Genomic DNA, 25,612 nt, shown 5'->3' on the forward strand with positions numbered 1-25,612 from the left:
TTAGTGACGCCAGTCCAGAGAAGGCAAAAGCTCAACTATGGCGCCATAACAAGAGCTGCGACATTGGCTTTCGTCTTGTCAAGGCTTAGCTGCAGTGCTTATCGGCCATTCTATGTTCTGGGCAATTCAATCTGATCGGTTCAAATTGTCTGAATCAGCCCAAAAAGCATATCAAGCCGACGAATCCTTTGAATATGGCTTCCCACGTTTCTTATATATTCACTTATCACAAGTTTTCGTATAATGTTGGCCCCTCAATTATGACTATTTCCACAAATCCATCACTTTACTATGGACAGATGCGTCAAAGTAACTACAGCTTCGCACTGGTTGAGCTGCCGTGTCCTCGCACGGCGCGATCAACAATCTCCATTGCCTGGAAAAGCTGATAGTCGTGCTGCTTAGGGGCAACAACCTGCACACTGAGAGGTGACCCGAGGTACACCCGGCGGTCAACCGTCTTCTCATCCCCTGTGAAATGACGCAAATTAGCGAAAGAACAACGGTATATCAAGTGTTGATATCGAAACTTACACAGCTGCCGATTCGCCTTATCCCAGCTTCCCAACACTGGCGCATCCATTGCCTGTCCGATGTCGAGATCTGATTCCGCAAACGAGCGGACAGGAACCGAGCCAGCCGGGTAGTCTAGCAGCACAAAGGTCGATGTGTACCCAACGGCGTTGTAGCGGTCGATCTCCGGGACTGGGTGAGGCGCTACAGGGCAAATTATGGCGTCGACACGTCGGGCGACAGACGAAGCCTGTGATGACAACGTCCACATCTTCATCATCTCCTTCTCGATCTCAGCACGCTGGGCCTGTAGCGTCGCCAATTGAACCACTGTCAAGTCCTTTCCACGCTTCATTCGGCCTTGCAGCCACGGAATGAGGTCCTCCCCCATGCTCTCGATAAGGTCAAGCATGTGGGACCCATCGTCGATGCCCATCAGCCGGCCAGCGAGGGCTTGGCATTTAGGTAGGACGGGTGGAAGTGGGATATCAACGACATCGATACCGGGAGTACGGCGGAGGCTATTGGCGACTTCATTCAAAATCCGGGTGATCGGAGGTAGGGGTGTGACAAGACCATCTGTCTTCAGAACACCAATAGTGAAGTTGTGCGGTGGAGCGAGAGCAAGCGGTATTGATTGGGACGACCATGAGCCGGGAATGCAATCTTCGCCAAAGAGCTCCGCGCGAGGGACGATCTCCGCCATGATGGCGTTGATATCCGCAACAGAGCGAGCTAACGGACCAGCCACTGCTTGCAACCCTATCCGGCCCTTACCTTCGATCTGGCCGCTCTGTTGCCCTCCATATGGCACGCGTCCGTTACTCGGCTTGAACCCGTAGATACCCTGGCACATAGCTGGTACACGGATGCTACCGCCAATATCTGTGCCGAAGCCGACCATTGACCCGCGCATAGCGATCAACGCGCCCTCCCCACCAGTGCTGCCACCGGCAGTCCATTTCCGGTTGAGAGGGTTTAGCGTGCGTCAAAAAGGTGATTGCAACTGTCCAATGTTGCGAGTGTTTGTGGTATGTTTGTCTTGGCGATCACTACCGCGCCCAGAGACTCCAGCAGGTCTACTAGTGGGGCATTCGCTTTTGCAGGCTTAAATGCCAGGGCAGACAACCCGATGCTTGAGTCCACGCCTTTTATATTAAATGTGTCCTTCACTGACACGGGAAGACCATGTAACGGGCCTACCGGGGTGCCTGTGCGCTGGAGGTGATCGTCCAGCTCCCGGGCTCGTTGCAAGGCGCGGTCGAAGAGAGGTTCCGTTAGACAGCGAGTGAGCTGTTGGGCAATGGCTGCTCTCTGTAATAATTCAGAAATATTAGCACCACGATCGGAGGCATCAGCCAACATGCGGGCGCACCTTGCAAAACCCGCGCACCACGTCCTCAGCCTTCAACCGACTCTGTGCCATCTCCGCCACAAGACCCCGCACGTCGTATTTCTCTGTTATTTCTAATTCTTTGGATGTAAGTAGGCCACATGTCCGTGGAATATCCATCACCCCGACTCGTTGGTAACTTCTTGGGCCAATAGTTATCGACTCGGAGATCGAGAGCATCCCCTCAGGAATGATGTGTGCGGGCAGCCGCCATTCAGAAGGGATAGCTGCAGCAAGCTGAGCTTGCTTGCGCTGGGCAACTGCGACATAACGGGGTTCCTGAGAGGCCATGGTGGGTGTGTTAGGGGAAAGACATCGAGGTCGAGAGAGGTGGTTTTTAATGCGGGGAGTGTGGAGAAAAGCCGCCTCGGCCCAAATGTTGGGGTAGGTGGTTACCCGAGGTCCCCCTTTGTTGGCTGGCCGGGGAAGGTTGCATCTTGGAGCCTACATATACACATAGGGAAGACTTGGGATGCACCCAGTTGAGCGATGTCCCTTTTTGGCTAGTCAAGGTCTAAAATTCCCTAATCAGGTTAGACCACGTCTATTTTACGCCGTTTTTTTTTTTTTGGTAGATTTTCATCAGGTCCTGTGATGGATTAGGAAAGTGGAAGCTTTTCTCAAAGTTCTACCTAGGTAGCTTCAAGTCGTTGATGGGGTTGACATTGGAACGTCGGTCAGGTTAGCATTTTGAGATTTATTTGAAGGGAACATGCTTTGTTAATAATATGAATCGAAAGCCTAGAGTCTCCCCTTAATCACAGCTCCACCATCTGTCGCAATGACCGCTCCATTCAGATGACTCGAAGCTCTAGAACCGAGGAAGACCACCAAGCCAGCAATATCCTCAGGTTTTCCAAGGCGACCATTTGGCGAGAACTCCTCAAGATACTTCATACCACCTTTTGCCTCAATAAGTCCAGTAGCCATCTTCGAGGGATAGAACCCCGGTGCAATAGCATTGGTCAAAACATGACGTGGCCCAAGCTCGACAGCCAAGTTCTTCGCCAGGTGGATAGCAGCTGCCTTGGAAGCGGAGTAAGAAGGTGTCGCGTTCTCGCCAACTGCGCCAATCCCAATACCTGCCACAGAGGCGGTGATAATGACGCGGGATGGATCTGCGAGGGTTGCCTTCGCTGTGAGGAGAGGGGTGAACCTGGTTCGATGTTAGAATCGAGTTTTATGCCTGGTTTCAGCTAGGCTAATAACATACTTCTGAATCGTGTAGAACACACTCTTCACATTCAAATCCATAACCTTCGAGAACATCTTCTCGGGGTGGGTATCGAACTTCTCGCCCCATGTTGCGCCGGCATTGGCGAAGAGGATATCAACACGGTCTGTGGTCTTGGCTACCTCAGCGACAAGTCGGTCTAGCTCTTTCATGTCAGAGCTGTCGGCCGGCACAGAGATGGCCTGTGCGCCGGGCCGCTTGTTGGGGATGGCATTGAGAGCTGCGACTGCTTCGTCGCAGGCTGCCTTCTTGCGGGAGGTGATGTAGACTTTGGAGCAGCCGGCTTGAAGGAGACTGCAAAAATGTGAGAATACATATGTATGGTATTGGCAAATATTGGAACAAAGCGTTAGCAATATACATACCCCGAGGCTGCATGTAATCCTAATCCCCGGGAACCGCCTGTTACGACAGCGACCTTGCCCTCAAGGGAGAAGATGCTGGAGAAGTCGGAGAGTTTGACTTGCTCTTCGGCGGACATTATGAAGGCAATTGGAATTCAATTATGCTGAAAGGGAGAATTGAGGAAAAATGGGGTTTTGTTCTTCAGACTCGCTATTTGTATTTGTACATGCCGAAATGACCGAGGCCCGTTGATTCTCCCCGACCCCGCTTGGCCTAGGGGAACCAAAGTTCCAAGGTTGGAAACCTGCGGGGATTAATAATATACACATAACGGGGCTTTGGGAATTTCTACCTAGCTATAAGCGACGGATGTTTTGGAATTTAAATTGTTAATTATCGTTGTCATTGCTTCGGTTGATCACTAGAACGCATAAAAGACACTGCAGGCTAATAACCTCAAAAATGGCAGGGACAAGAGAAGATAACAGGGTGGAAGAGAGAGCTAATCTCACTATCTCCTGTCCCATGTGTGACCTGGTAAAGTAGGCCAACAAGAAGCCGTGAAGAGAGCCGAGAAGCGACAGGATTCGAGTGCGAGCCCTGCTAGCCAATCGAGAAAAGAGAGAGTGCCTAAGTGAAAGGCAAGACGTAAAGGGAAGTGACGCATGCATGGTTAGTCTCCCTTAGCTCTTATCCTTCCTGGAAGTTGCCAAATTCTCTCCATCAATTTCAACTCAAAAGAACTCCATTTCAGAAGATGGCTTTTACAGATTCCAAGGTTGGCAGGTGTCCCTGGTTATTAACGTGCTAGTCCACATTGTCGCTACTTCTATACAAGTATGGGTCGGGTCACGGATCTCTGCGATGTCAATACATGATCAAGTGTTGCGGTTGTGGACATCTCACTCTAGCAAGGGCTACTGGCCTTAAAACGGAACGAGACCACTCCATTGCTAGGACAGAATCCACTCCGCCTATACTAGAATGCGCTCCCTTCATCGCTGGAACCGAACTCGAATTGACGTTAGGAAGAAATGGCAACTTGCGAACTCGGTTCCATTCACACCTAGACCTAGCCGAAGGCGATCGGTCTGCGGCCCAGTCGGTCAAACCGGACTTTTGATCAAATGTCAACTTGTTCTTGTTTTTATCTTGGGACACGGCGATAAGTATAGGCTTCGGGTCGCTATTTGTTGTGAAGGCTCGGCTGAGAACGCCCCAAGGCTAGCTCGGGGGAACTTTTACTGTGCAATTCGAACAGGTGTGGGATTGAACCTGCTCATATCGTGGTGTTATCCTGGTGAGTGGGTTCTTAACCCAATGCTCGGATCGTCATGGTTCCCCGCAGAAAGGCTCAACCTCTCTGGCACGAAGCCTTCCTCTCTGGGAATCTCTGCCCACTCCAGAACGATCCGGCGTCCTGCGAAGAATTAACCACGAAACGAGAGGCAGTAATTCCAGCCGGAATCAGAGTGTTGTCTCGAAACAAAAGCGTGTTTAGCGTTGGTTCAGAGGATAGCTTACAGTTGCAAGAAAGACAGAAATTCACTTACACGCGGGGGGGGAGCATTGTTATGGACACATGACCCATTTCGCGCATGTTTAGCGAAGCAAAACCGAGGGAATGCAGATGAGAATCCGCGTTTGCAGCCTACTACGACATTCCCTATAACGAAGCTAGATATAACGCTCATCTCAGTTGAAATCCTCGCGTTATTCGATTGTTTAAACCTCGGTGACGTCCGATCATTGCGTCGTTTCGGCCAACCGAGAAATAACCAAGCTCAGAATGAGGTATGGCACGAAGCATGTACATGCGGACTACTCACCGGCGATATTTGGATACCAGAAGCGCTTTTTCTATGAGTGTCTGGTGCCCCCGTTGTCCGCTAGCAGCTGAACCAACCTGGCAAAGGTCCCTGTTCTCATCTACTTCGGCATTAATTTGTGGAACCTCTTCACAGAAATAGCTCTCTGTTGTCCAGAGAATCTTTTGAGGTGACTTTGTCTTCTTCGGGGTTGGTTTTGATGGTTCCATATCTTCCTGGCGTGTCCTTCGCTGCATGCCATCCTTATCTTCACTGTAGAAAATTGATTCTCGCAATACGTACTTATCAAAATTCACACTATTTCCGTCTGGTAGAGTCAGTGTTGGGTGTGTTTCCAGGGCCGCTGTGGGTATAAAAAGCCAGTTTCCGAGACTCATTTCCCCGTTATCCCTGGCCGCCGAATGATGAAGATCCTTGAATGATATAACACATATTTTAGTTTAATATAGATAGGTAGATTGGACTACTTTATATAATTTTGGCAGCACTCTAAATGGACAATGGAAATTTCATATTACAGAACATTATATGTTGTGGGCAAAGGAACTAGTTCAGCTATTGCTTTGGAAGCATGCCGTGAGCAGATTAGAGCAACTTTGACGAAAACGTGCTCAATCCAACTCATCCCAATTCCCGTCCACATTTACCGGTCGATATCCACCTTGGTGGCCCCCCGAGGTCTTGGAAGATGCTTACTAGCACGTCACTCAAGGAGGGGTATCCAGAGGGACCTTGGTGGTTTATCTCTTGCCTACACCTCCCAATCTTCCAATCTTCCTTTTTACTCTTCTCTGCTGTTGACGCACACTAACATCCACAATCACACTATGGCTTCTCAAACACACACACTGCCTCCTCTCCCCTATGCCTACGATGTAAGCCCCATCGGATTGAGATCCTCATAATCTGGCGCCATGAAGCTAACAATGAACAGGCGCTGGAGCCCGTCATCTCCAAGCAGATAATGGAGCTGCACCATCAAAAGCACCACCAAACATACATCAACAATCTGAACGCAGCACTCTCCGCCCAAGCTTCTGCAACAGCATCAAATGATGTCCCCACCTTGATTTCATTGCAACAAAAGCTCCGCTTTAACGGTGGAGGCCATATCAACCACTCCCTGTTCTGGAAGAACCTGACTCCCCCGGTACACCTGCGAATGACATCGCTGGTGCTCCCGCTCTGCGCGAAGCCATCGTCTCCCGCTGGGGCTCGCATGAAGCGTTTGTCAAGGCTTTTGGCGCCGAGCTGCTCGGTCTTCAGGGCAGTGGCTGGGGATGGCTGGTGAGCAAGGGTGGTGCCAAGGGACGACTTGAGATCGTTACGACTAAGGACCAGGACCCTGTTAATGCACCTGATGTGCCTGTCTTCGGTGTGGATATGTGGGAGCATGCCTACTACCTCCAGGTGAGTCGGCTCCCATGTGTTATTTGTGTGTATTTTCTGCTAATTGCGTTACCTGCAGTACCTGAACAACAAGGCTGGCTATGTTGAGGGGATCTGGAAGATCATTCACTGGGCTGAAGCTGAGAAGCGTTACACTGCTGGTGTTGAGAACCCGCTGAAGCTGTGAGATGTTCATCGAACCGGGGTTCGCTTTGATTTAGCTGAATGATCCTCCTACTAAACAAATGTAGTATTTCCAACTCATGCAAAATGATTGATGAATCCGATTATGTCTATGAAGTATGTTTGTAGAGAGTACAGGCTTGTCACCTTAGTTGTATCCCACAATTCCCATCCCCAGGATGGAACCCCCTTGCTCTCTGACTGTCACTTGTCGGCCAATGACCCCCTTCTCGGAGACTCCCAGGTCCAGCCTTTCGGGCAGCTCGAACTCGATCTCTGTCGGATTCACTGTACTGTGGTTCTTGTCCTGTCCCATATTCAAGCGGAACTGATGAAGAGGAGTTGTGGATGGAGCTGTAGAGGAGAGATCACCAAATTTCCTGATATAAACTGTAAGCCTTTTCCCCGTACTATATAACTCATAAGACATCCAACTTACTCAATGCGCATATCGACATTTCCACATCCTCTGAGTGCATGATATGTTTCTGCGTCTTCCGTTCGGAAGATTGCTCTTGTTTTACTTGCATCCGTGTCGCGGAAGAAAAGAGAGTATGATGATATTGAGGCAGTCGACGATGATGATGTAAACGAGGATACTGATTCTGGTGATGAAGATAATGATGTATCTGAAGTCTTCGAGCTCTGATGAGTCCCTCGGGGGAAAAAGGACGGCAATAGTGCCTCCGAATGTTGGGCGGTTGGTGTCCCCACACATGATCTATAAAAGTGAAGAAGTTTAAATGAGAGAAGAGGAGGGTTTATGTACAAGTGATTATAGATGTTGAAGGTAACAAGGACAGAAAAGGGACAAAAGGACAAAAGAACAAAAGGACCATCTAAATAGGATTCTCAATAGGCCCCCAAGGTGCTCAGGGTGAGAGTGATCGAGCATGAGTGAGCACATTAAAGTGGATTTCCTCAAATCTGCTCATGTGGGGCTAGTGGGTGCCTTGCTGCCTCGTTGCCTCGTTGCCTCAGAAATAAAATACTGCCTCAGGCACTTGTCTGAGTTGCCACGATTTATAAATAACTCCCAGTATATATTTCGTTTCACTATGGGCGCTTATCCCGGTGTCCAATGTGATCAAAACGGTTAATGCGAGTTCGGGATAGGGCCGCGTTGGGCAACCGTACCCCTCATCCACCACAACATGTGAATACGCAACCCACCATCAACAAAATGGACCAGCCATCTCCTGAGGAGTACTATAACCTGGGTGACTATCGTCGGAATGTGAGTACAGCAAATGAAGATGCCCAACTTTGGTTTAGTCGGGGCTTAATCTGGGCCTACGCCTTCAATCACGAAGAGTCTACCCGATGCTTTGAAAAGGTCGTCGAGCTCGACCCGACATGCGCTATGGGATACTGGGGCATTGCCCTTTCCCTAGGGCCTAACTATAACAAGCCATGGCAATTCTTTGACGGCGAAGATCTCTCCGCCACCACGACTCGCGCCCATCGCGCAATCCTAGAGGCAAAGGAACACGCTCCCACCGCGACCCCATTGGAGAATGCTCTTATCGATGCACTGCAGCACCGGTATCCCCAAGAGCAGCCCGTAGAAGACTGCACGGAATGGGATAAGAACTATGCCGAGGCAATGACATCAGTGTACAATGAGTACCCGGATGACCTCGACGTGACCGCGCTGTACTGCGATGCGCTGATGAACCTGACTCCGTGGGGTCTGTGGGACGTGAAGACCGGCGAAGCCACACCAGGCGCAAAAACATTCGAGGCGAAAAAAGCCTTTGATCGAGTCTTGGAACGAGACGAATCCTTCGATCATCCAGGTATCTTGCATCTCTACATCCATCTGATGGAAATGTCCCCGACGCCTGAAATTGCCCTGCCGATAGCAGAGTATCTGCGTGGACTTGTGCCAGGTGCTGGCCATCTGGAGCACATGCCTTCCCATATCGCTGTCTTGTGTGGCGAGTACAAACGCGCAGTGGCAGATAATACCTCTGCGATCCGTGCAGACGAGAAATTCCTTGCCAACCAGCCCCTGGGCCATTTCTATAATTTGTACCGCGCACACGATTATCATTTCAGGATGTATGCTGCTATGCTGGGTGGGCGGTCGAAGGTAGCACTTGAGTCTGGGGCCGAGCTCGCGCGGATAATAACCGAGCCTCTCCTGCGTATCGAGTCCCCACCGATGGCAGACTGGTTGGAGGGCTTTGGCGCCATGCAGATGCATGGGTTTCTGCGCTTCGGCCGCTGGGAGGAGATCATTGCCGCAGAGCTGCCGGAGGATGCAGAACTGTACTGTGTCACCACTGCTATGATGCACTATGCAAAGGGCATAGCGTATGCTGCTACCGGCCGTGTTTTGGAAGCAGAGGAAGAGCGAGAACGGTTCTTGCGGGCAATGAACCTTGTGCCGGCTTCGCGGACGATCTTCAATAACCGCTGTGTCGATATTCTCCGTGTTGGTGAGGCGATGCTCGATGGCGAAATTGCGTATCGCCGTGGCGAATACGATACTGCATTTTCATATCTCCGGGATGCTGTTCAGAGGGATGATTCGTTGCCGTATGATGAGCCGTGGGGCTGGATGCAGCCCACTAGACACGCGCTGGGGGCATTGTTGCTCGAACAGGATCGTGTTGAGGAGGCTGCGGCTGTATATTCTGCGGACCTTGGAGTCGACACATCTTTGCCTCGAGCTTTGAGACACCCTGGTAATGTATGGGCTTCGCATGGGTATCATGAGTGCTTGGTTAAGATGGGTCGGAAATATGAGGCACGTGCCATGTTACCGCAACTGAAGAGTAATTTAGCCTGGGCGGATGTGCCTATCAAATCGTCGTGTTTCTGTCGGCAGAGGACTGAGTGAGGTCTCTTTTCTGTTTTACGATTATGTGTTCGACTTTTTGAACATTGGTTGAGGTGCATGTGTTTGAGGTGCGCCGAATATATGCCGTGATTCATAATATTGACCTGTATATCACTGAGCCCTTTATATAAAACGCCCAATGCATAATCATGAGGTGCAGCGCAGTCAAAAATTGCTGGCTGGCATGGACGCCCCTCTCAAGTCCTATCGTGCCCGTGTTGGATGTGAATATGACCGGAGAATAGTGCTTAGGGGTCGTGATACAGTGCTGATTCATAACTTATTTGATAGTATTATATCTAAGTCGAGCTGGCTGGTACGAGAGTGTGAAAATCCCCAAGTTCTCTCTTGTCCACTGGATTACGCACTGTTCTCAATTGGTGCCTCATACGCCTTACTATACTATACATTATATAGGGGCCTAAGTCGTTACAATATAGTTGGATGCATATTGGCTACCATAGCGCCGATCCCTGTCATGGCCAATAGACGCCTTACTTCGAGCTTCTGTCAAAACCGCCCGCAGGGGCTAGCGCTTCTCCTCTTTCCATAATTGGCCCTACTTTGGATTAGTATACCGCTTTGCTTGATGGAGCTCGCAAGTGAATCAAATTCGCGTAATATCAAACCTCATCTGTAAGTTCCCCATAAAAGTCCACGTATAAATTGTCTCAATGCGGTGCGTTCCTCTCGGCCAAGCCCCCAGAACCAGACGAGCCACCCCCCTTCCCAGCTTCGTTCCCAGGAGCTCCTGATACTCTCTCGAACCATATGTCCAGCACTGGGGCCCATAGTCATCATACCAGTGCAAGCCATGACGAGGGTATAAATGCTGTTCCACGTAGGGCCATGTGCACAGGTTCTGAACGTTCATGAAATAAACATACCTGAGGGTATCGATGTGATTGTCAAGCTGGTACTGAGCCTGAGCGACTTGCGCCCAGTAAGGTCCGAATCGTCTGGTAATGTTCTCAACGAAGATAGCGCCGAGCCCGGTACGGTGCTGGTAAATGGTATAACCTGCTTGGCGTCCATCATCCCAGTATCCATATCGTCTCAGAAAAACGAAGCGCCAAACATCTCCCATCGACAGCCCAGCTGATTCGAGGTTCCCCGCTTCTTCGGGGGTTGATCTTATCTCGTTGAGATATACCTCAAAGCTGTACTCTTCGATCGGGTGGTCGACTAGGTCCGTCCAGGTGACCCTTGATCGTCGGATTGGGCATTCTGTTGCGGTTGGGCCTGCTATCCATGCTTGATATTGTGCTCCGATGGTCCGGTATCTGGTGACGGTATCGTCTGAGACATATTCATCCCAAGAGCTACCAGAGATGGAGGGGGGTGGGGGATGCTGGTGAGAACTTCCGTCAGTAGGTCGTCGCGGTGGTATTGGAACGGGGTCTGAGAGTTGCCAACTTGGCGATGTTTCCCGTAGTGTTCTTATTGCTGGGGTTCGAGGTATTTGGGGTGGAGGTGGGGCGTGTTGGGATGATTCGTTTGCAGAGCTGCGCTGTCGTGTGGACTGGCGAGAATGCGTGTCATGTCTGGTGCGGGTGACCCTCCGACCACGAGATACTGAGGATGAGTGGTGGCCTTCTGGAGCTTCATTGGGTCCATCGAGAGAGTAGTGGCGTGGGTCAAAGCTCGAGATGCTCATGTTGTCGAGAGGTCTTGGGTGTCCGGGGTGAGGAGTCAGGAGTTGCTTTGGAGCTGACTGGTTAGCTGTCATGCCAGCCCTGGAGGATTGTCACTTCGTGGCTCGCCTCACCTTGTCTGGTATCATCTCGCCCAGTCTCACTTCGATTATTAGACTCATTATCATGGTGAGGCTGACGTGGACCTACAGGCGTTGACCGAAGATCTCGTCCTATCATCTTTGAAACAGGTGGAAAGAAGTGTGCCTTGGGTTGTGTTTGATTCTTAGTGCAGGTATTGAAGCATAGAGTGCGCCCTCGACAGGTGATTGTCGGAGCCAGTGCTTGTTTATTTCCTGTCTCAGTGACTACTTCACGATTAAAGACCAATATCCAACACAGTGTTTCGCTCAAGTAAACACACGGATATCAGAAACAGCAGAACTAGAAAGAAAAATAGCAAAGGAACTAATATCTATAGCTACGATTGCCGCAATGGTCACACTGTGCTAAGGAATCTTGCTTTTGCTTTTGCCATTCCCACATCGAGGAAAGCCATACGTGGACGCCCTCTATGGAGTTATACTTGTTATGTTAAAAAGCAAGGAGTGGGACACTGCGCAACGGAAAGTAGTAAATACTTTCAATTATAACATCGCTTGGACACGTAAGCCCAACTGATATTACCCATGCTCACGAACTTGTGACATGGCGCCTAAGCGCAGAGAAAGATAAATATTATAGCCCTCCGAGCAATATTGGCAAGTTAAATATTGGATCACATCCCCTCCCTCAAGCAGCTATCGAGATTCAACCAGAGGCAGACCTCATCTCTTGCTGCCTTTCCTTAACTTTGTTTTACCTTGCTTTTATTCAAGTGTACCTTTTTCCAAGCCCTGTTGCGATAAGGAAATCACAGCCCTGGTTCTCCGAATCAGTATGTCTTTCGCCCGGATTAGCAGGAAGGTCTACAGTCACGGTTCCCGATTCTGGCATGGGCACTTTGATATATGCCATGATCACGACACTTCTTGTAGAATCCTCAGAATCAGTTACAAGAATTATCCCGGATGTTGCCCCCGAGACTGTGAAGAACCAGTCACGTCCATAGATTTCGACTTCCGGCATTATCAAAGCTTCGACGGCAGACACGTTTATGGCCCTATCTCCGAAGATGGGCCTGAGCCTACGGAGAAGTATATTTTGTTGGTGCGACGTTGTATATCGGAAGAATTCAGGGCCAACTTTCTGCGTGCTTTATCAGAAGATCTGGGGCACAACCAACCGGGAGAGAATGAACGAAGACAGAGGGAAAAGGAGAGACAAAGAGAGAGGGAAACTGAGAGAATGCAAGACAGAGAAAGGGGGGTACTGGAAGGACTGGAGAGATCGGGAGAAAGCAGACGGTGGGCGAGGGAAATCGAGAGACTACAACAGACAACAAGGAAGAGACAGAGACGGAACCAGATGCTATACGAGATACTACACCAGCCTCGGGAGAAAGATAGAGAGATAGAGAGGATGATACCAAGAAGCCGCATGCCAGTGTTAGGAATCAGCGTGGTGACATATTACAGGTGGTATTCCCACTGACAGCCCGCATATGTCGTACCGGTGAATCTTAGTTGGCAAGACGGGGAAGACGGCTCGCAGGACCCTTACTAAAGAAATGTGACTCGGGTTGTGTTTTATCTTTAGTGCCGGTGGTTATCGAAGCCAGTGCTTATTTATTCTCCCTCTTAGAGACTACGTAGGTACTTTCCGATTAATGGTATTTACAGGTAACAGGTAACTATCCCAGGCACAACTGTTTGGCAAGAGTAACCCCCTGATATCAAAAATAGTAGAAATAAAAAGAAATAATAAACAAACTACGACCCGACGCCACGATAACTTCACCTGGCCAGGCGCTGCCTACCGGCCGTCACGCACCGGAATTGGAAACAGCAAATATCTCGAGTTACAATATCTATTGGTCGTAGATGTAAGAGCTATTGGTCATCTTATTCGAAACTTGTGCTATATATCTTATCTTATGTATAGGAAACGACAACTATAGTTAGGCCAAGTTAAATACTCGATCACATCCCCATCTTCCCCCTCCCTCCGTCAGCTATCAAGATTCAATCAGAAGAAGACTTCATTTCTTCCTTAATTTTGTTTACTTCTGCGTGCCCTAGCACCACCCTTGCTCCTATTCAAGCGTACGGTTTGTCCAGCTAGGGTTTTGATAAGATCACAGTCCTGATCCTCAAATCAACATGTGCTTAGTCCAGGTTAGCCAAAAGGTCTACAGTCACGGTTACCCACTCTGGCATGCTCCTTTCCATATATGCTACTATTATGCCACTACTCATTGTGAGGCCCAAATGAGCTTCGGGCGAACTTCCGGATGTTGTTCCCCAAACTATGACCCACCAGACCGGTCCAGCGACTTCGACTACCAAGATTATCTGGAATGGAATTCCAGATCTGATATCTGTGGTCCCATATCCATATCTATGCCTTCGGAAGGCCGTATTTTGCGTGTGCTGGAGGATGTACAGCGCATTTTCGATTACAACAGACAGGAACGAGAGGCACGAGGGGAGAGACGAGGGGAGAGAAGAGGGGAAAGACGAGGGGAGAGATACATTCGCCGTTTACATCAACACGATCACAGGACTGATGGGAGAAACTTGATTAGGGAACCGACAGACCATCGTGTTCGAAGACAGAGGTCCTTGGGATGGTTTTGCCTATTTTGATAAGCAATTCTTTAGCCTGCGTGTGTAGATCGGGGATCTCGTTTCTTTTATATAGCAATCCGTCGTTCGAGGACCGGGCGTAAGCCCTCAGCTACTTTTCATCTTAATTTGACACGGGTAACTTCTTTGGCTTGATGTAAATATCATCTCTACTTGGGCTGAGACTTTCAGTCATGCACTACGAAAATCACACAGATGTCGTAAAATAATAGTTGGCATTTTGATTTTAATTTTTGATTTTTGTTGTAAAAGTTGAGTGACCTGGACAAGCGGTTTCCACAGCTAGTATTATCTATTTCTCCCTAAGAGACTAAATGTATTTCACGGCCTCAGGGTATAACTAGCGATAACGGAACGCTAATGAGTAAATTGCGTTGAAGTTAACAGTAAAACCGTAACATAATTGTTGAACATGGTGGATATGAAAGGAAATAATAGCAATCGAAACTACCAGTTAGGAACGAAGACTCGAGCTTGGGACATCAGCCAACGGGGAGGGAACTATAATGCATCAATTAGCGCACTATACTAGCAGACTTTTATACGCCATTCCGAAATTAGGGAAAACTCATACGTGGACGCCTTCGATGGCATAAGTAAAGCAGTGAGAGGACACTGCCCACGTATCCGCCTCGCACTTGGATTTTGAACAACACACGCAGAGAAACAAGTGGAACATATACACTAGTCTATGTGAGTTCTAAATGGTGAAGCCGGTCGTTGGGCTTAAATATTCGATCACATCCTCCCCTTTTTCGAGTAGCAATCAACATTCAACCTGAAGCACCCTTCCACTCTTATATATTCTACTTGCCTTTGAAATTCTTGACTCTCACTCATATCCACCCCATTTCCAACCCGTATTCAGGAACCACCATAATTCTGAGTATCATAGCCAATATGTGCCATATCGTGATGGAATTTGCAATCAAGAATGGAGTGGATGGCTGGGAGAAGACCTTTACACTATGCCGCGATTTTCGCAGTTTTGAGTGTGATTTACGTCGTATCGACGTCGTGGTGTCCTTTACCCCGGATGGTCTTAGACGAGAACCTTCGAACGAGGATCTGGGTGTAGCGTGCAAAATGCTGCTTGACTTGGTCATAATTAAAGCGCAGGAAGTCCAGGGTGGAAATACTGGAAGTTGAGCGAACTATATGTCTAGGTAGACATGTTCTATGCACATTAGCGCCATGTAAGAAGTGCTGCTGGCAATTCTTGAGTTGGCCTGAATGGAATATGTTTTATTTTGTATGCCCTCGGTTTACTTTTGAGGCTTCTACTTTTCGATCCTTCGCGACTTCTATGCTCTGACTGCAAAAATCCACCCTCTCTTCATTTCGATTTGAGGCAGGGCAGTTGCTTTAACTTAAATATAGGTATCTTAATTAATATTTGACTTATGAAATCTTCAGGGGTATCTGATCACGCGCTTTTAGGAGAAAGTGCTAAAAATAGGAAACAATAATACAAAGGGATGTAGTTTCAAGTAAAGCGGAGCTGCTGTGCACTAGAACTGGGAGTTAATGAAAAGGATATAGACTCAAATCGCAAGTAAATAATGTAGAGACGACCCCTCAACAACCCGCCTAGTCTTAACACGCATGGATATAGATGAGTCAAACGATTGGGAAGCACCTAGTTATTGTTATATTTGGCTCAAACCGCCACGCTCTTGTGGTCTGTTCTACCGCCTACATGTAGTCGATACCTTGTCGTTTGAGGGACGATATTTCCAATGAAAAAGAAGAATAAAGTAAATTCCATTATAACCTTGCAAGATAGCTTAGTTGACCAGCGAGCGATCAACAAAACTGGACTGGTGGCAAACTCGGTTGGCCTTATATGGCCTTGATATTAGTACCTTGGCAATCGGCGGCACTCTGTAAAATCATACCACTAGGCCATAATAAAATCCAAGGTTCTTCTTTATTGCCTTGGGAGTCCATGTTCTAGTCTGACCCTTTCCAGCACACCTACCACATCCACCCGCAAGCATGAGCGAGCTCGGCAACGGACTTCTCGACTTCCCGGGCTGGGGATATGTCATATATCGCACCACCTACTCTTCCGAATCCGATGCTTTATTTCCACGCACTGTTAGATACATTGATGTCCATATTAAACAAGGGTTTCTCGCACAGCGCTCCCGGTCACCTATCAGCGCTGAGACAATTTGTGCCAAACTCCTGTCCACTACCGTGGAAGATCGTAACTTGACGGGGCGTCTATCGATGCGATTCGTGCTCATTTCCAGGCATGGGTGGACTATCAAGGTATATCCGCGGAGCATGTTGAACAGCAGGAGCTGGATAACGAACTACGGTACGTGAAGGGTCTTGAAGCATGGCTGATTGTAGATCTGGAAACTTTCCCTGTGGACGAAGCGTTGGACATGTGCACTATATGGTCTGTGGATGATGATGGGAGATGGCGGTAAAATGAGAAGGTTATTTGAAGATATCGACGGCTCTCCATTTGAGGAGATTTATTCGGATAAATCACTCCCACGATCTGGTCTAGTTCATGCCAATATGGAGTGTATGGGAGTACAGTTGATTTGGCCTTCAAATCAAGGCAGCCTGGAGGACAGACGGTCCGATTTCAAGGAAAGTGATACCACGGCTTCAATGATTGTAGTATGTGAAGCCAAATCACGTTGTGCTTGTCGTCAATCTTCTACTTCTGAAGCATAGTAGAGATGATACACGCGGAAATGGAGATAGGTTACTACTGAATGACTTGGGGATGATCAGGTGAAACTCATGTAAATATAAGAAAAACCAAGTGACTCCTTAGCTATCGATAGAGGAATATGGTGACAGGATTCTGAAAATCTCCTCAAATCGTTGGTGCAAGTACAAGCCCTAAGCAATATATTTGGAGCGCCTCTCGGTTAGTTCTGAAAATCAAAGCAGTTTACATCAAGCAGCAAGTTGGATATCCGTGAATTGCATCTGATGACACAACTCATATATGCAACAGCATTGCAGTTGCCTAGGCGATGATAGATGATAGGTAGATGAGATCATTTAGACAAAATGAGGAAAGCAAGCACTACAGTGGAAGTGCGTCGTTCCTGCCTGATTTACAGGAACTCCCAGGGAAAGTTCGTTTACTTCGAACTCCGTCGTACTTCCCATCTTTCTTCCTCTCCCTCTCACCTTCATTGATCATCACCAGTGGGGACTTGGCTGCCACTGGTACTTTTATCGTTCCCACACTCATCAGGTGGTCTCACGACTGCCCTGGCCATGGTAAAGCCGTGACCGTAGGGGCAGTCGCAGCTCCTTCTGCGAGGCTAGATTGACCCCTGATGTGCGGCACCACCATAAGCCAGTTGGCAGAATCGGACTGGAATTTTGCCGTACACAACCATCATCCTGGACATTGCGTCTAAAATGGGACAGGACATGCGGGAGCAGCATGTTACTAGGCTGGCCATATTCCTACCCACTATACTGATGAGGAACCGTGAGGTAAGCCATTCCGCACTCTAAATATTGGTATATCTGCTAATTACTTATCTAGCAACACAAGCCCCAGAGTCGCGCGGAATACATATATAGTGAATGGGTCAGCGGCCGTGGCTTTTCAAGGTTGAATACGGCACAGGGTGAGTGCCTAATAAGGCACCATGATATTTTCCAAGTCTCTCATCAACCGCAAAGGGCCATAGTGGTCCCGACGTCCTTTTTCTTGACTTGGCCTCCGTAGGTCAATGTCCGGACAATCCACACGCTATCACATTTTTCAGTCAACGCAGCGGAAGTTAGAAAGCGGGCTATGAGCGGGACGAATCTTTGAACTTCTCGATGGTGGAGGTTGTATTCTTTCTTACCCGCGGGAAGCTTCGCGAAGGCCTAACACTGACGCACTCTTGGGCAATAAAGCTTGCTTACTGGCTACCCTGGGGTCGAATAATGACATTCTCGACTTCCAGGAAATACCACACACAATCCAGATTTGGAGACCTCCTTCTCCAAGAGTGGTAAAGAGCAAGGAGACACCACACAAGATTCCGAAACAGGTCATCGGTGTCACGACCATCAGCCTAACAACGATGTATCAACACTGTGCGACAGCAAAATGCTGTTATGTTACTGAACATTACAAACAATGAAGGGAGGACCTTCAAGACGCCTTGCAATTGCCAACGCCCGAAATGAGGTTTCCGCCCTATGGTTGCTTTACTCGACAGGATTGCTATCAGCCCCATCGCCCACCCCACCCAGCCACCACCAACGTTCTATCAACCTGCCATCTGCCAGATCAATTGGTCAACAACCACCCTCATCGTCCATCCTACTAGTGACACCACCACGCTCTGTCAACCTACCATCTGGCAGATCAATTGCTCCAACGATAGATTATGGTTGCCACTCAGTGCCTTGGTAAAGGGGGGTTGGCATGGCCCAGGAAGAAGAAGATGAGACAGAGGGTAAATGAGCCTCCTGAAGACAAAGCTCCAAAGGAATTGCCTTTTAATATCAGCGAATACCCCATGGCTGTTGTCCTCTGCCTCCTCTTAGCAACCGTGAAGGAATGGGATGTTAACCATTCAGAAACCTCAGGTAATCAACACAGTATAGCCCCCTGTGTTCGGTTCACGTTTCTCTGGCTAACACGATGTTCTGATATAGCACACCAAAATGTCAGAAATACAGCGGCCTCGAATACCACATCCCCTGTTTTCGAATTATTGGTGAAGTTAAGTGAGAAAGGACGGGTCGCTGAACGTAGTACCCTCAATCTGAAATGGCCAGATCACCAACCCTGGCCTGATCTGTTAATGGGATCACTCTTATCTCCGCTCTCATCACGGAATTATCATGAAACAGACGCGAGGAAAAGGACAAAGCCTTCAGGGCTAGGAAGAATCGAGAGGTTCTAGGCCCGCTATTGTTGGAGAGGACGGTCCGACCGATCTCGCTATGATCAGTCTATACCTAGTTTGGAAAATTCACAATTACCCTAAAGCCTACCCTAAGTAGAGAGTCTTTCGGTCAAAGTGTAGACAAACTCCTTCCAGGCCTAAGACGTCTATTCCGATAAGAAGTTTATCTCTAATCTAGTTAACTAAATGCGCCCTAATAGTGATATTAGCCGTCGTAATAGTCCCATATCTAAGTAAGCTAAAACATATTAGTTACGCGATTCCGAAGCTATAATTATCGTTGTATAACGCTAGATATGGAATACGCAGCTAGGATGATAGCCTTAGGCCCTAGCTAATTTAACCAAAGGTATGGCGCTATTTATAAAAAATGGCTAGGGCGGATTACATAGTAACGACGACGCATGATTTGCTGAATGGGCAGGTAAGAGGCTCAGCTTGGGGCCGCCGATGTAGATTGGGCCCTGCATATAAACCCCACAACTGTTCATCGAGTCTACTGGTCAGCTCGGGATTTGTGGGGTCATCTTGATAGGCCCTTGGCATTGCCACCGCATGTCGAGGGCTGTGTTGGCATATAAAAGGCAATGATTAGCATGACATATGAACGTGTTTTTGTTCTATAAGTACTCTTAAATCATGGTGTTTCCCATACCATCTCGTCTTTTCTCTCTATAGTTCCCATAATATTTAATATCACATACCACTCGCAACCATGTCTACGGCCTTGAACCACCAATCCTCCCCTTCTTTCTGCATCGAAGCAATACCTAGGAAAGAGAAGAAATGGCTTTCGCTTCTTTCTCTTCGATTTGGCACAGTACTTTGTACTATGGTAGCTATAATCTGCTTTGCCTGGGCCATGGTGCAGCATCATGAAGGAGTCGTTTCCACCGATGGGCTAGGAGAAGCATGGTCTAGCCTCAACCTGGGTACAGTGAGTCAAAGAATCTCGACTATAACAATTTTCACGGTCGTTGTAGGGCAAACTTACTGACCCCGCATCTTCTATCATCAGGCCTCATACGGATTCGTCTGGTCCACCATCTTTCTCATCGTCGTCTTCTGCAACTGCGCTGTTCACCCTGGTGTAATCGTTGCGTTCGACTGCATCGCTTTCATTGCTCAGATTATCACAGTCTGTTTTCACTTGCACGAGCTTGTCTTTTACAATCTTGGTGGTTATTACCCCAGTGGCCATGGTACAAGGGGCCTATTGTACGGGGCTGAGTGTCTGGGGTGTTCTATGATACTTATTGGAATGTGAGTCTAGTATTTCTCGTTTATGTTGTGTTTCTGGATCTGACGGAAAGTTTCACTCAGCCTATTCAACCTCGTCCTTTGTGTGCGTGCCTCTATTGCCTGCCATAGGCTGCGGAAGGCTGCAAAACAGCTAGACGCCAAAAAAGCTTTCGACGCGTGATCGTCACTAGCCGTTGGTTCTATATGCGCTATAATTTGAAGTGTATGGCTTATCAAAAGGCCCCTTGCCCTTTACTGGGGTGTAGTGGAATGGCTTGATGTTTAATGCTTAATCTCTGCTGTTACAATGTCCGGTATATAATTTCTAATGCGATATACGAACAGTCCATCCTTTTCTCACGACACCTGCTAGACTTGAGAGCCGTCTGGGTTGAAGGCGTCAGCACTTCTAGGCCAGTAGTACGTAAGATTATTACGGTTCAGATAGATACAAAAATTTTCTTTACCATCAAATCCAATGCCAGAAGGGTAATATATGCTTGATGCATGCATTGTATACATACTGTAGTGATGGACCAACTATCCTATAGACTAGGTGTGTGCCACGCGCACGGGATGAGCCTCGGTATTGAAAACAAAAGCATTCTTCTGGCCCTTCTGAACTTGCCATGGAGCATCTATACCGAACCCCGTTAGTATTGTTTCCAGAAAATAGAAAGATGGCGAGGAAGGTAAGCAACTTACCTTCTGCATGTACGAGGTACGCATATTTCATGACTTCAGCAAAAAGGAAGCTCTCCTCGTTATCGTACTTTGCGCCACCTCCAGCTGTATTCACGTTGCTTACAGCAGCAAAGCCCGAGTCAGTGCGGCAGGTAGCATTGATCGCCTTGAAACTATTCCACACCCAGTCGCGGTACTATATACGGGTCAGCGTCTTCAAAACGTCACTAGAAGAAAGACTGGCTCACTATTTCGTTCCCTGTGACGCGGTATGCGTAGTAGAAACTCTCGATCACTTCAGGGCGCAAATTATATGAACCGTTCTCCATGTAGAACCCGGCTTTCTCGTAGAAATCCTTCTGGTCGGACGGCACTCTCTTCGGGTCCCAGCCCCACGAGTCTGGTCCGATGCCGGTTAGAGTCTGGTTATAAGTAGCCTCGCAGCCATCCACGAGCTCCAAGCCGAAATCGATAAAGTCTTGCCGATCCAGCACGGTGCCGCCCAAGATGAAACTGCCGCCATCGAAGCAAGTCAGATGCTGTGAGCTTAGACCCTGTTGGCCGTTGTAGTATGAGGCCAGCCAGGTGATTTCCGGGCGAGGACCGGGATGCGATTGGAGGTGTTTGATTGTCGACTCGGCTGCGAGGACCCAGCGGTCCTTGTATGACTCGAACCGCTTGGGGTCGTACACGTACATCTTGATCAGGTACTCGTAGAATGAGTCATCGCCGCCGTTCCAAGAGACAGCTCCGTCGGTGAAATGGCCGTTGGAGATGTTGATGTTGCTTCCCACCAGCCCGGGGAATGGCTCTCCGCTTGATGGCTGAGGGTTCAAAAGGTATGACTGGGCCTTCTGGCTTAACTTGGCATACTCATCATCGCCAGTCAAATCAGACAGTCGGGTCCATTCCAACACCAGAGTTCCAGTTACTGCAAGACCATTGGTACTGGAGCCATCGTTTCCCTTGGAAGAGATGTCAAGATTGTTGTAGGGAACACCGGATGGTGTATCAAAGGCAAACTTCAAGACATCGCCAAGTTTCTTGGACTGGGCAAGCAGAGCATCGACTTGACTTGATTTGGGGGCAAGCTTTGCTGCAGGACCCTTCAGCAAATCATAGCCGGACAACATGCCACCGAGATATCGGATGGTGGTTTCAAACAGGCTGACCTCACTGTTGGTCTTCGAAAAGTCAATAGTTTCGATGTGGTCCAAGATCTTTTGAACGGCATCCCGGTTACCCATAATAATGGCAGTTGAAAGTGCATCGACAGCGGAGGCTCCCCATCCATTCCTATCCCATATCAGTTCTTGCTGCGAACTGCATAATCAAATATGCTCACCTGGAGTCACCATAGCCATTGCTCACGGGGTGCAACTCGTCGTGAGGGAAAGCATATTTCACATATCCATTCCATGCATGTTGGAAGGCCTCCTTCACAGCATCGGCCTTGGCCTGTTTATCTGATTGGCGGCGCAGGATCACCTCTGATCCAGAGTAGGGATAGGCAGTAGCATACCCGGCGAGACTCAGCACCAAAGGAAGTGACAGAGAGGAGATGCGCATGATTACGCGGTGGATGTAGTTAGGTATAGATATACGGGTTTCCTTAGGCTCGATCGGTGCAAGGGGCACGCATAAGGATAATTTCAATTGCGAACGAAGGACCACCTGAACTGCAATGCAGCAGGTCAACGCAGTTTTTAAATATGAAGGGAGTGCGGAATGAGGATATAGTGAGGTTGCAGTCGTCAAGAAAGAAGCGAAAGGGGAAGGCAGCACGCGGGCAGGCCGACACGCGACCCCGATTTGTTTACTATTTCCCCTGTCACTTGCATTCTGATCACCATGAAATTGGAATTGTGCATTATACATGGTATGTCATTCCTGTAAAAAATAAAAGGATCCAATCGGACAAGACGCAGGGGGGATCTGCAAGGGCACCAACTATTGGCGTGCATCGGAGAATGCAAGTGGCCGAAGTATGTATCTTTAATTCAAGATTCTCACATAATTGGGATCTTGTTAGATCTATTCAATGTTCGAGTACTATTCCATGTTCTAGATCGATCATGGTCGACCTTTGACTCGGATTTTCAGACACCATAACTATACGAGTGACCAAACCAGACGACCACTTGAAAACATGACGCCTGTCTTCGGATGCTCATGGCCAGGATGCCTAGGACGTACCTGACTAGCATGAGCTGGGCTGATAAAAATGAGTCACGCCAAGTGCTTTGACATGCAACATACCCCTCAACGTATTTTGTCACCCGACTGAAGTGTCTGACCCGTCAATATATATTAAAGTCATTTTCTCCAGGTTTTGAGATCCTGATGGACTTGGTCCAACCGAGGAACATCTATATCAATCATGAGCACTTATATAGTTAGGTCCGTGCCGACATTGCGCATTTGGGCTCCAACCACTTGTCGCAAGTACTTGTAGTTCGGAAGTTTCGGTTGAGAATACAATATGTGCAACCGGATAATTCCCTTGCGTCCATGTGAGGAATTACCAAAGCGTAGGTGCTTCGGGATTCTACGATATATAATTGTTCGTCATCTGCCCTCTATATCATCTGCCACCATCTCTACACTACTAAGGTAGACAGTGCTAAGTCAAATCATCAATTTAAGCCAAATCATGAGATCATAGGATCAAGCAAAGAACTGATCTAGACTTTGTACTCTGGCGCCCATGACCTTCCATCAACCTTGTTGAGAATCAGTTTCTCAACGTCAAAGTCCTGTAGCAGTCGTACCTAACATAATTTTAGTAGCTCCACCATAACATTTGACATTCGACATTCGACTTACATTGACCGCAGTGATCGGAGGGGCTCCCTCTATCCCCTCTGGCGGGGGGCGGATGAAGCAACTACTTCCACACTCTCCGCAGAATTGATGCCTCACCGTGCGCTTGGCAAAGCGATAATCTTTCAGTACATCCTCGCCTCTTTCGACGGTGAAATCCTTGGTGAGCGGGTACACGAGCAAGTAGCCGTTCTTCGTGCAGATGGAGCAGTTGCAGGTGTTGGTGGGGTACTCGTGTAGGGGCGGTGATAATGTGAAGCTGAACCTCACGGCACCACAGTGGCAGTTGCCGGAGTGGGAGCTGCTCTCGCCGGTGGGGGTGGGTGGGAACATATTGATATTGGAATGGTATTGATTCTCACAAGGTCCCTGCTTGGGGTTGAAGGGCCTTTTAACTGATGGACTTACGCTAAGCCTGCTTATTCTCGTATTCGCACTAGGCGTCAATCTGATGAAAATGGCGGAGTCCTAAAGGGGCCATTTTCAGCGAGAAGGCATTGATCCCTAATACACCCGGGGCCTTTCCAACGTCGTTTTACCGGTTCTCGTCTGATCGGGACCTTGCATTTGACACGGACATTGACCCGATGATGTTATGGTCTCTAATCGTTCCAGCATATACATTTTTGCCCCTTCGATATTCCAGCTTCACGATACATCGAATAAGTCACGGCGCTTGCAGTCACGCGCTTGCAGTTACTTACATCTTAGCGATCGATGTGGAGGCACCCTATACACTAGAATGTTGCCTCGGGCGCCTCATGCATTTTCAATTCGATATCAATTTGGCATCATGTCTTATGGAAATGTTCAAGCAAATAAATTTTTAAATCGAGAATACTTGCCTTCGAGTCTCCACATCCTTCGCCATGGGATCATCCAACACGTCGGTACTTGTGAGAGTCCCATAAGGACAACACAAATTGGCCAGAGAAGCACATCACCCAGAGATTGCAGAGGCATCACTGATCAAATGCATGTCAAAATGTCGCATGTAGCACGGAGCCCAACAGACGGTAGGAACTGATACTCTGCCTCCCTCGACCCATGTTGCTGCTCTAGAGTCCAATGCTTTGGTAAACGCATTCGTCAAAGAAGGCGTGCTCGGATGTGAATTTGTTGGAGAAGTCACCGGAGTTAGGAGACAAGGCCACTGTACTTGATAGGGGTAACACTGAGGTAAGACTGATCTGGAGTGAGTCATAACCCGAAAAAGCAATGTCGCCGTGACCGACATGACCTTTGACACAGTAATTAGGGAAACACCTGATTTGGGCGAACATAGTCAATATACCATCGCAGATCAGCGCATTTCCTGCAAGCTTCCTACAAACATCTCATGGGAGGAGGCAAACACCATTCCTCTTGCTGCAGCGACAACATAGCTCGCCTTGATCTGAATGATCGCTCTGCAACGCAGTGGTGTCCTGGCATAGGAATAGCACCTATGACCTATGAGTGCTACCCAGCCATCCCATAAGTCAGACTTCCGCTGGAGAGTCATTGATTGTTCTGATTGTATTAGCATCAGCAGCGTGGGCCTGCACACCATTAAGTCCGCCATGAATGATCTATGGCCATGTAATGTAATGATCGGGTTTCTGCATAATGGCACATTAGCACATTAGAGAATTCAGAAATGAAGAAATGCAGAGACATATCACAATTATGTGCCTAGGTAGATCACTAAATAGAATCACTAATCAAAGGCTCACGATAGAGCCGATGATTCAGCGGGGCCGGGAAAAAAAAGGCCAAGGGATTCATCGCTGGAGTCATCGCTCTCCTTCACAATTCCCCCCCAATCCAAAAGGGTCTTATATTTTAGGGGATATAATTCTCCTCAATCG

General features: G+C 48.3%; 13 protein-coding genes across 13 annotated transcripts; 5 read left to right on the forward strand and 8 right to left on the reverse strand.

The window, feature by feature from the left end:
• Window positions 1-313: 313 nt before the first annotated feature.
• N7489_005376 (uncharacterized protein) lies at window positions 314-1,429 on the reverse strand (the record flags this gene model as incomplete). The annotated part of the gene is made up of 2 exons (XM_056711128.1): window positions 314-471; window positions 535-1,429. 2 exons carry the CDS (start codon window positions 1,427-1,429, stop codon window positions 314-316), a joined length of 1,053 nt encoding a protein of 350 aa, XP_056569549.1.
• Window positions 1,430-1,491: 62 nt separating this feature from the next.
• N7489_005377 (uncharacterized protein) lies at window positions 1,492-2,197 on the reverse strand (the record flags this gene model as incomplete). Its single annotated transcript, XM_056711129.1, has 2 exons — window positions 1,492-1,827; window positions 1,889-2,197. 2 exons carry the CDS (start codon window positions 2,195-2,197, stop codon window positions 1,492-1,494), a joined length of 645 nt encoding a protein of 214 aa, XP_056569550.1.
• A 450-nt stretch (window positions 2,198-2,647) lies between these two features.
• N7489_005378 (oxidoreductase, short-chain dehydrogenase/reductase family) lies at window positions 2,648-3,621 on the reverse strand (the record flags this gene model as incomplete). The annotated part of the gene is made up of 3 exons (XM_056711130.1): window positions 2,648-3,062; window positions 3,120-3,434; window positions 3,506-3,621. The coding sequence occupies 3 exons, from the start codon at window positions 3,619-3,621 to the stop codon at window positions 2,648-2,650; spliced, it is 846 nt and encodes a 281-aa protein (XP_056569551.1).
• A 2,520-nt stretch (window positions 3,622-6,141) lies between these two features.
• N7489_005379 (superoxide dismutase) lies at window positions 6,142-6,890 on the forward strand (the record flags this gene model as incomplete). The annotated part of the gene is made up of 4 exons (XM_056711131.1): window positions 6,142-6,189; window positions 6,249-6,464; window positions 6,551-6,724; window positions 6,783-6,890. 4 exons carry the CDS (start codon window positions 6,142-6,144, stop codon window positions 6,888-6,890), a joined length of 546 nt encoding a protein of 181 aa, XP_056569552.1.
• Window positions 6,891-7,034: 144 nt separating this feature from the next.
• N7489_005380 (uncharacterized protein) lies at window positions 7,035-7,336 on the reverse strand (the record flags this gene model as incomplete). The annotated part of the gene is made up of 2 exons (XM_056711132.1): window positions 7,035-7,266; window positions 7,326-7,336. 2 exons carry the CDS (start codon window positions 7,334-7,336, stop codon window positions 7,035-7,037), a joined length of 243 nt encoding a protein of 80 aa, XP_056569553.1.
• Window positions 7,337-8,069: 733 nt separating this feature from the next.
• Window positions 8,070-9,734, forward strand: N7489_005381 (tetratricopeptide repeat protein; the record flags this gene model as incomplete). The annotated part of the gene is made up of 1 exon (XM_056711133.1): window positions 8,070-9,734. One exon carries the CDS (start codon window positions 8,070-8,072, stop codon window positions 9,732-9,734), a length of 1,665 nt encoding a protein of 554 aa, XP_056569554.1.
• A 607-nt stretch (window positions 9,735-10,341) lies between these two features.
• On the reverse strand, window positions 10,342-11,391 carry N7489_005382 (uncharacterized protein; the record flags this gene model as incomplete). Its single annotated transcript, XM_056711134.1, has 1 exon — window positions 10,342-11,391. The coding sequence occupies one exon, from the start codon at window positions 11,389-11,391 to the stop codon at window positions 10,342-10,344; it is 1,050 nt and encodes a 349-aa protein (XP_056569555.1).
• Window positions 11,392-13,777: 2,386 nt separating this feature from the next.
• Window positions 13,778-14,050, forward strand: N7489_005383 (uncharacterized protein; the record flags this gene model as incomplete). Its single annotated transcript, XM_056711135.1, has 1 exon — window positions 13,778-14,050. The coding sequence occupies one exon, from the start codon at window positions 13,778-13,780 to the stop codon at window positions 14,048-14,050; it is 273 nt and encodes a 90-aa protein (XP_056569556.1).
• A 965-nt stretch (window positions 14,051-15,015) lies between these two features.
• Window positions 15,016-15,264, forward strand: N7489_005384 (uncharacterized protein; the record flags this gene model as incomplete). Its single annotated transcript, XM_056711136.1, has 1 exon — window positions 15,016-15,264. One exon carries the CDS (start codon window positions 15,016-15,018, stop codon window positions 15,262-15,264), a length of 249 nt encoding a protein of 82 aa, XP_056569557.1.
• Window positions 15,265-16,113: 849 nt separating this feature from the next.
• Window positions 16,114-16,556, forward strand: N7489_005385 (uncharacterized protein; the record flags this gene model as incomplete). Its single annotated transcript, XM_056711137.1, is given in 2 exon segments — window positions 16,114-16,359; window positions 16,374-16,556. The coding sequence occupies 2 exon segments, from the start codon at window positions 16,114-16,116 to the stop codon at window positions 16,554-16,556; spliced, it is 429 nt and encodes a 142-aa protein (XP_056569558.1).
• Window positions 16,557-20,034: 3,478 nt separating this feature from the next.
• N7489_005386 (uncharacterized protein) lies at window positions 20,035-20,214 on the reverse strand (the record flags this gene model as incomplete). The annotated part of the gene is made up of 1 exon (XM_056711138.1): window positions 20,035-20,214. The coding sequence occupies one exon, from the start codon at window positions 20,212-20,214 to the stop codon at window positions 20,035-20,037; it is 180 nt and encodes a 59-aa protein (XP_056569559.1).
• A 593-nt stretch (window positions 20,215-20,807) lies between these two features.
• Window positions 20,808-22,508, reverse strand: N7489_005387 (glycoside hydrolase family 47 protein; the record flags this gene model as incomplete). The annotated part of the gene is made up of 4 exons (XM_056711139.1): window positions 20,808-20,893; window positions 20,961-21,135; window positions 21,188-22,235; window positions 22,285-22,508. The coding sequence occupies 4 exons, from the start codon at window positions 22,506-22,508 to the stop codon at window positions 20,808-20,810; spliced, it is 1,533 nt and encodes a 510-aa protein (XP_056569560.1).
• A 1,115-nt stretch (window positions 22,509-23,623) lies between these two features.
• On the reverse strand, window positions 23,624-24,095 carry N7489_005388 (GFA family protein; the record flags this gene model as incomplete). Its single annotated transcript, XM_056711140.1, has 2 exons — window positions 23,624-23,710; window positions 23,766-24,095. 2 exons carry the CDS (start codon window positions 24,093-24,095, stop codon window positions 23,624-23,626), a joined length of 417 nt encoding a protein of 138 aa, XP_056569561.1.
• Between the last annotated feature and the right edge of the window lie 1,517 nt (window positions 24,096-25,612).

This window comes from Penicillium chrysogenum (assembly GCF_028827035.1).
Source record: "Penicillium chrysogenum strain IBT 35668 chromosome Unknown utg000002l_segment0_segment0, whole genome shotgun sequence".
NCBI classification, from domain to species: Eukaryota; Fungi; Ascomycota; class Eurotiomycetes; order Eurotiales; family Aspergillaceae; genus Penicillium; species Penicillium chrysogenum.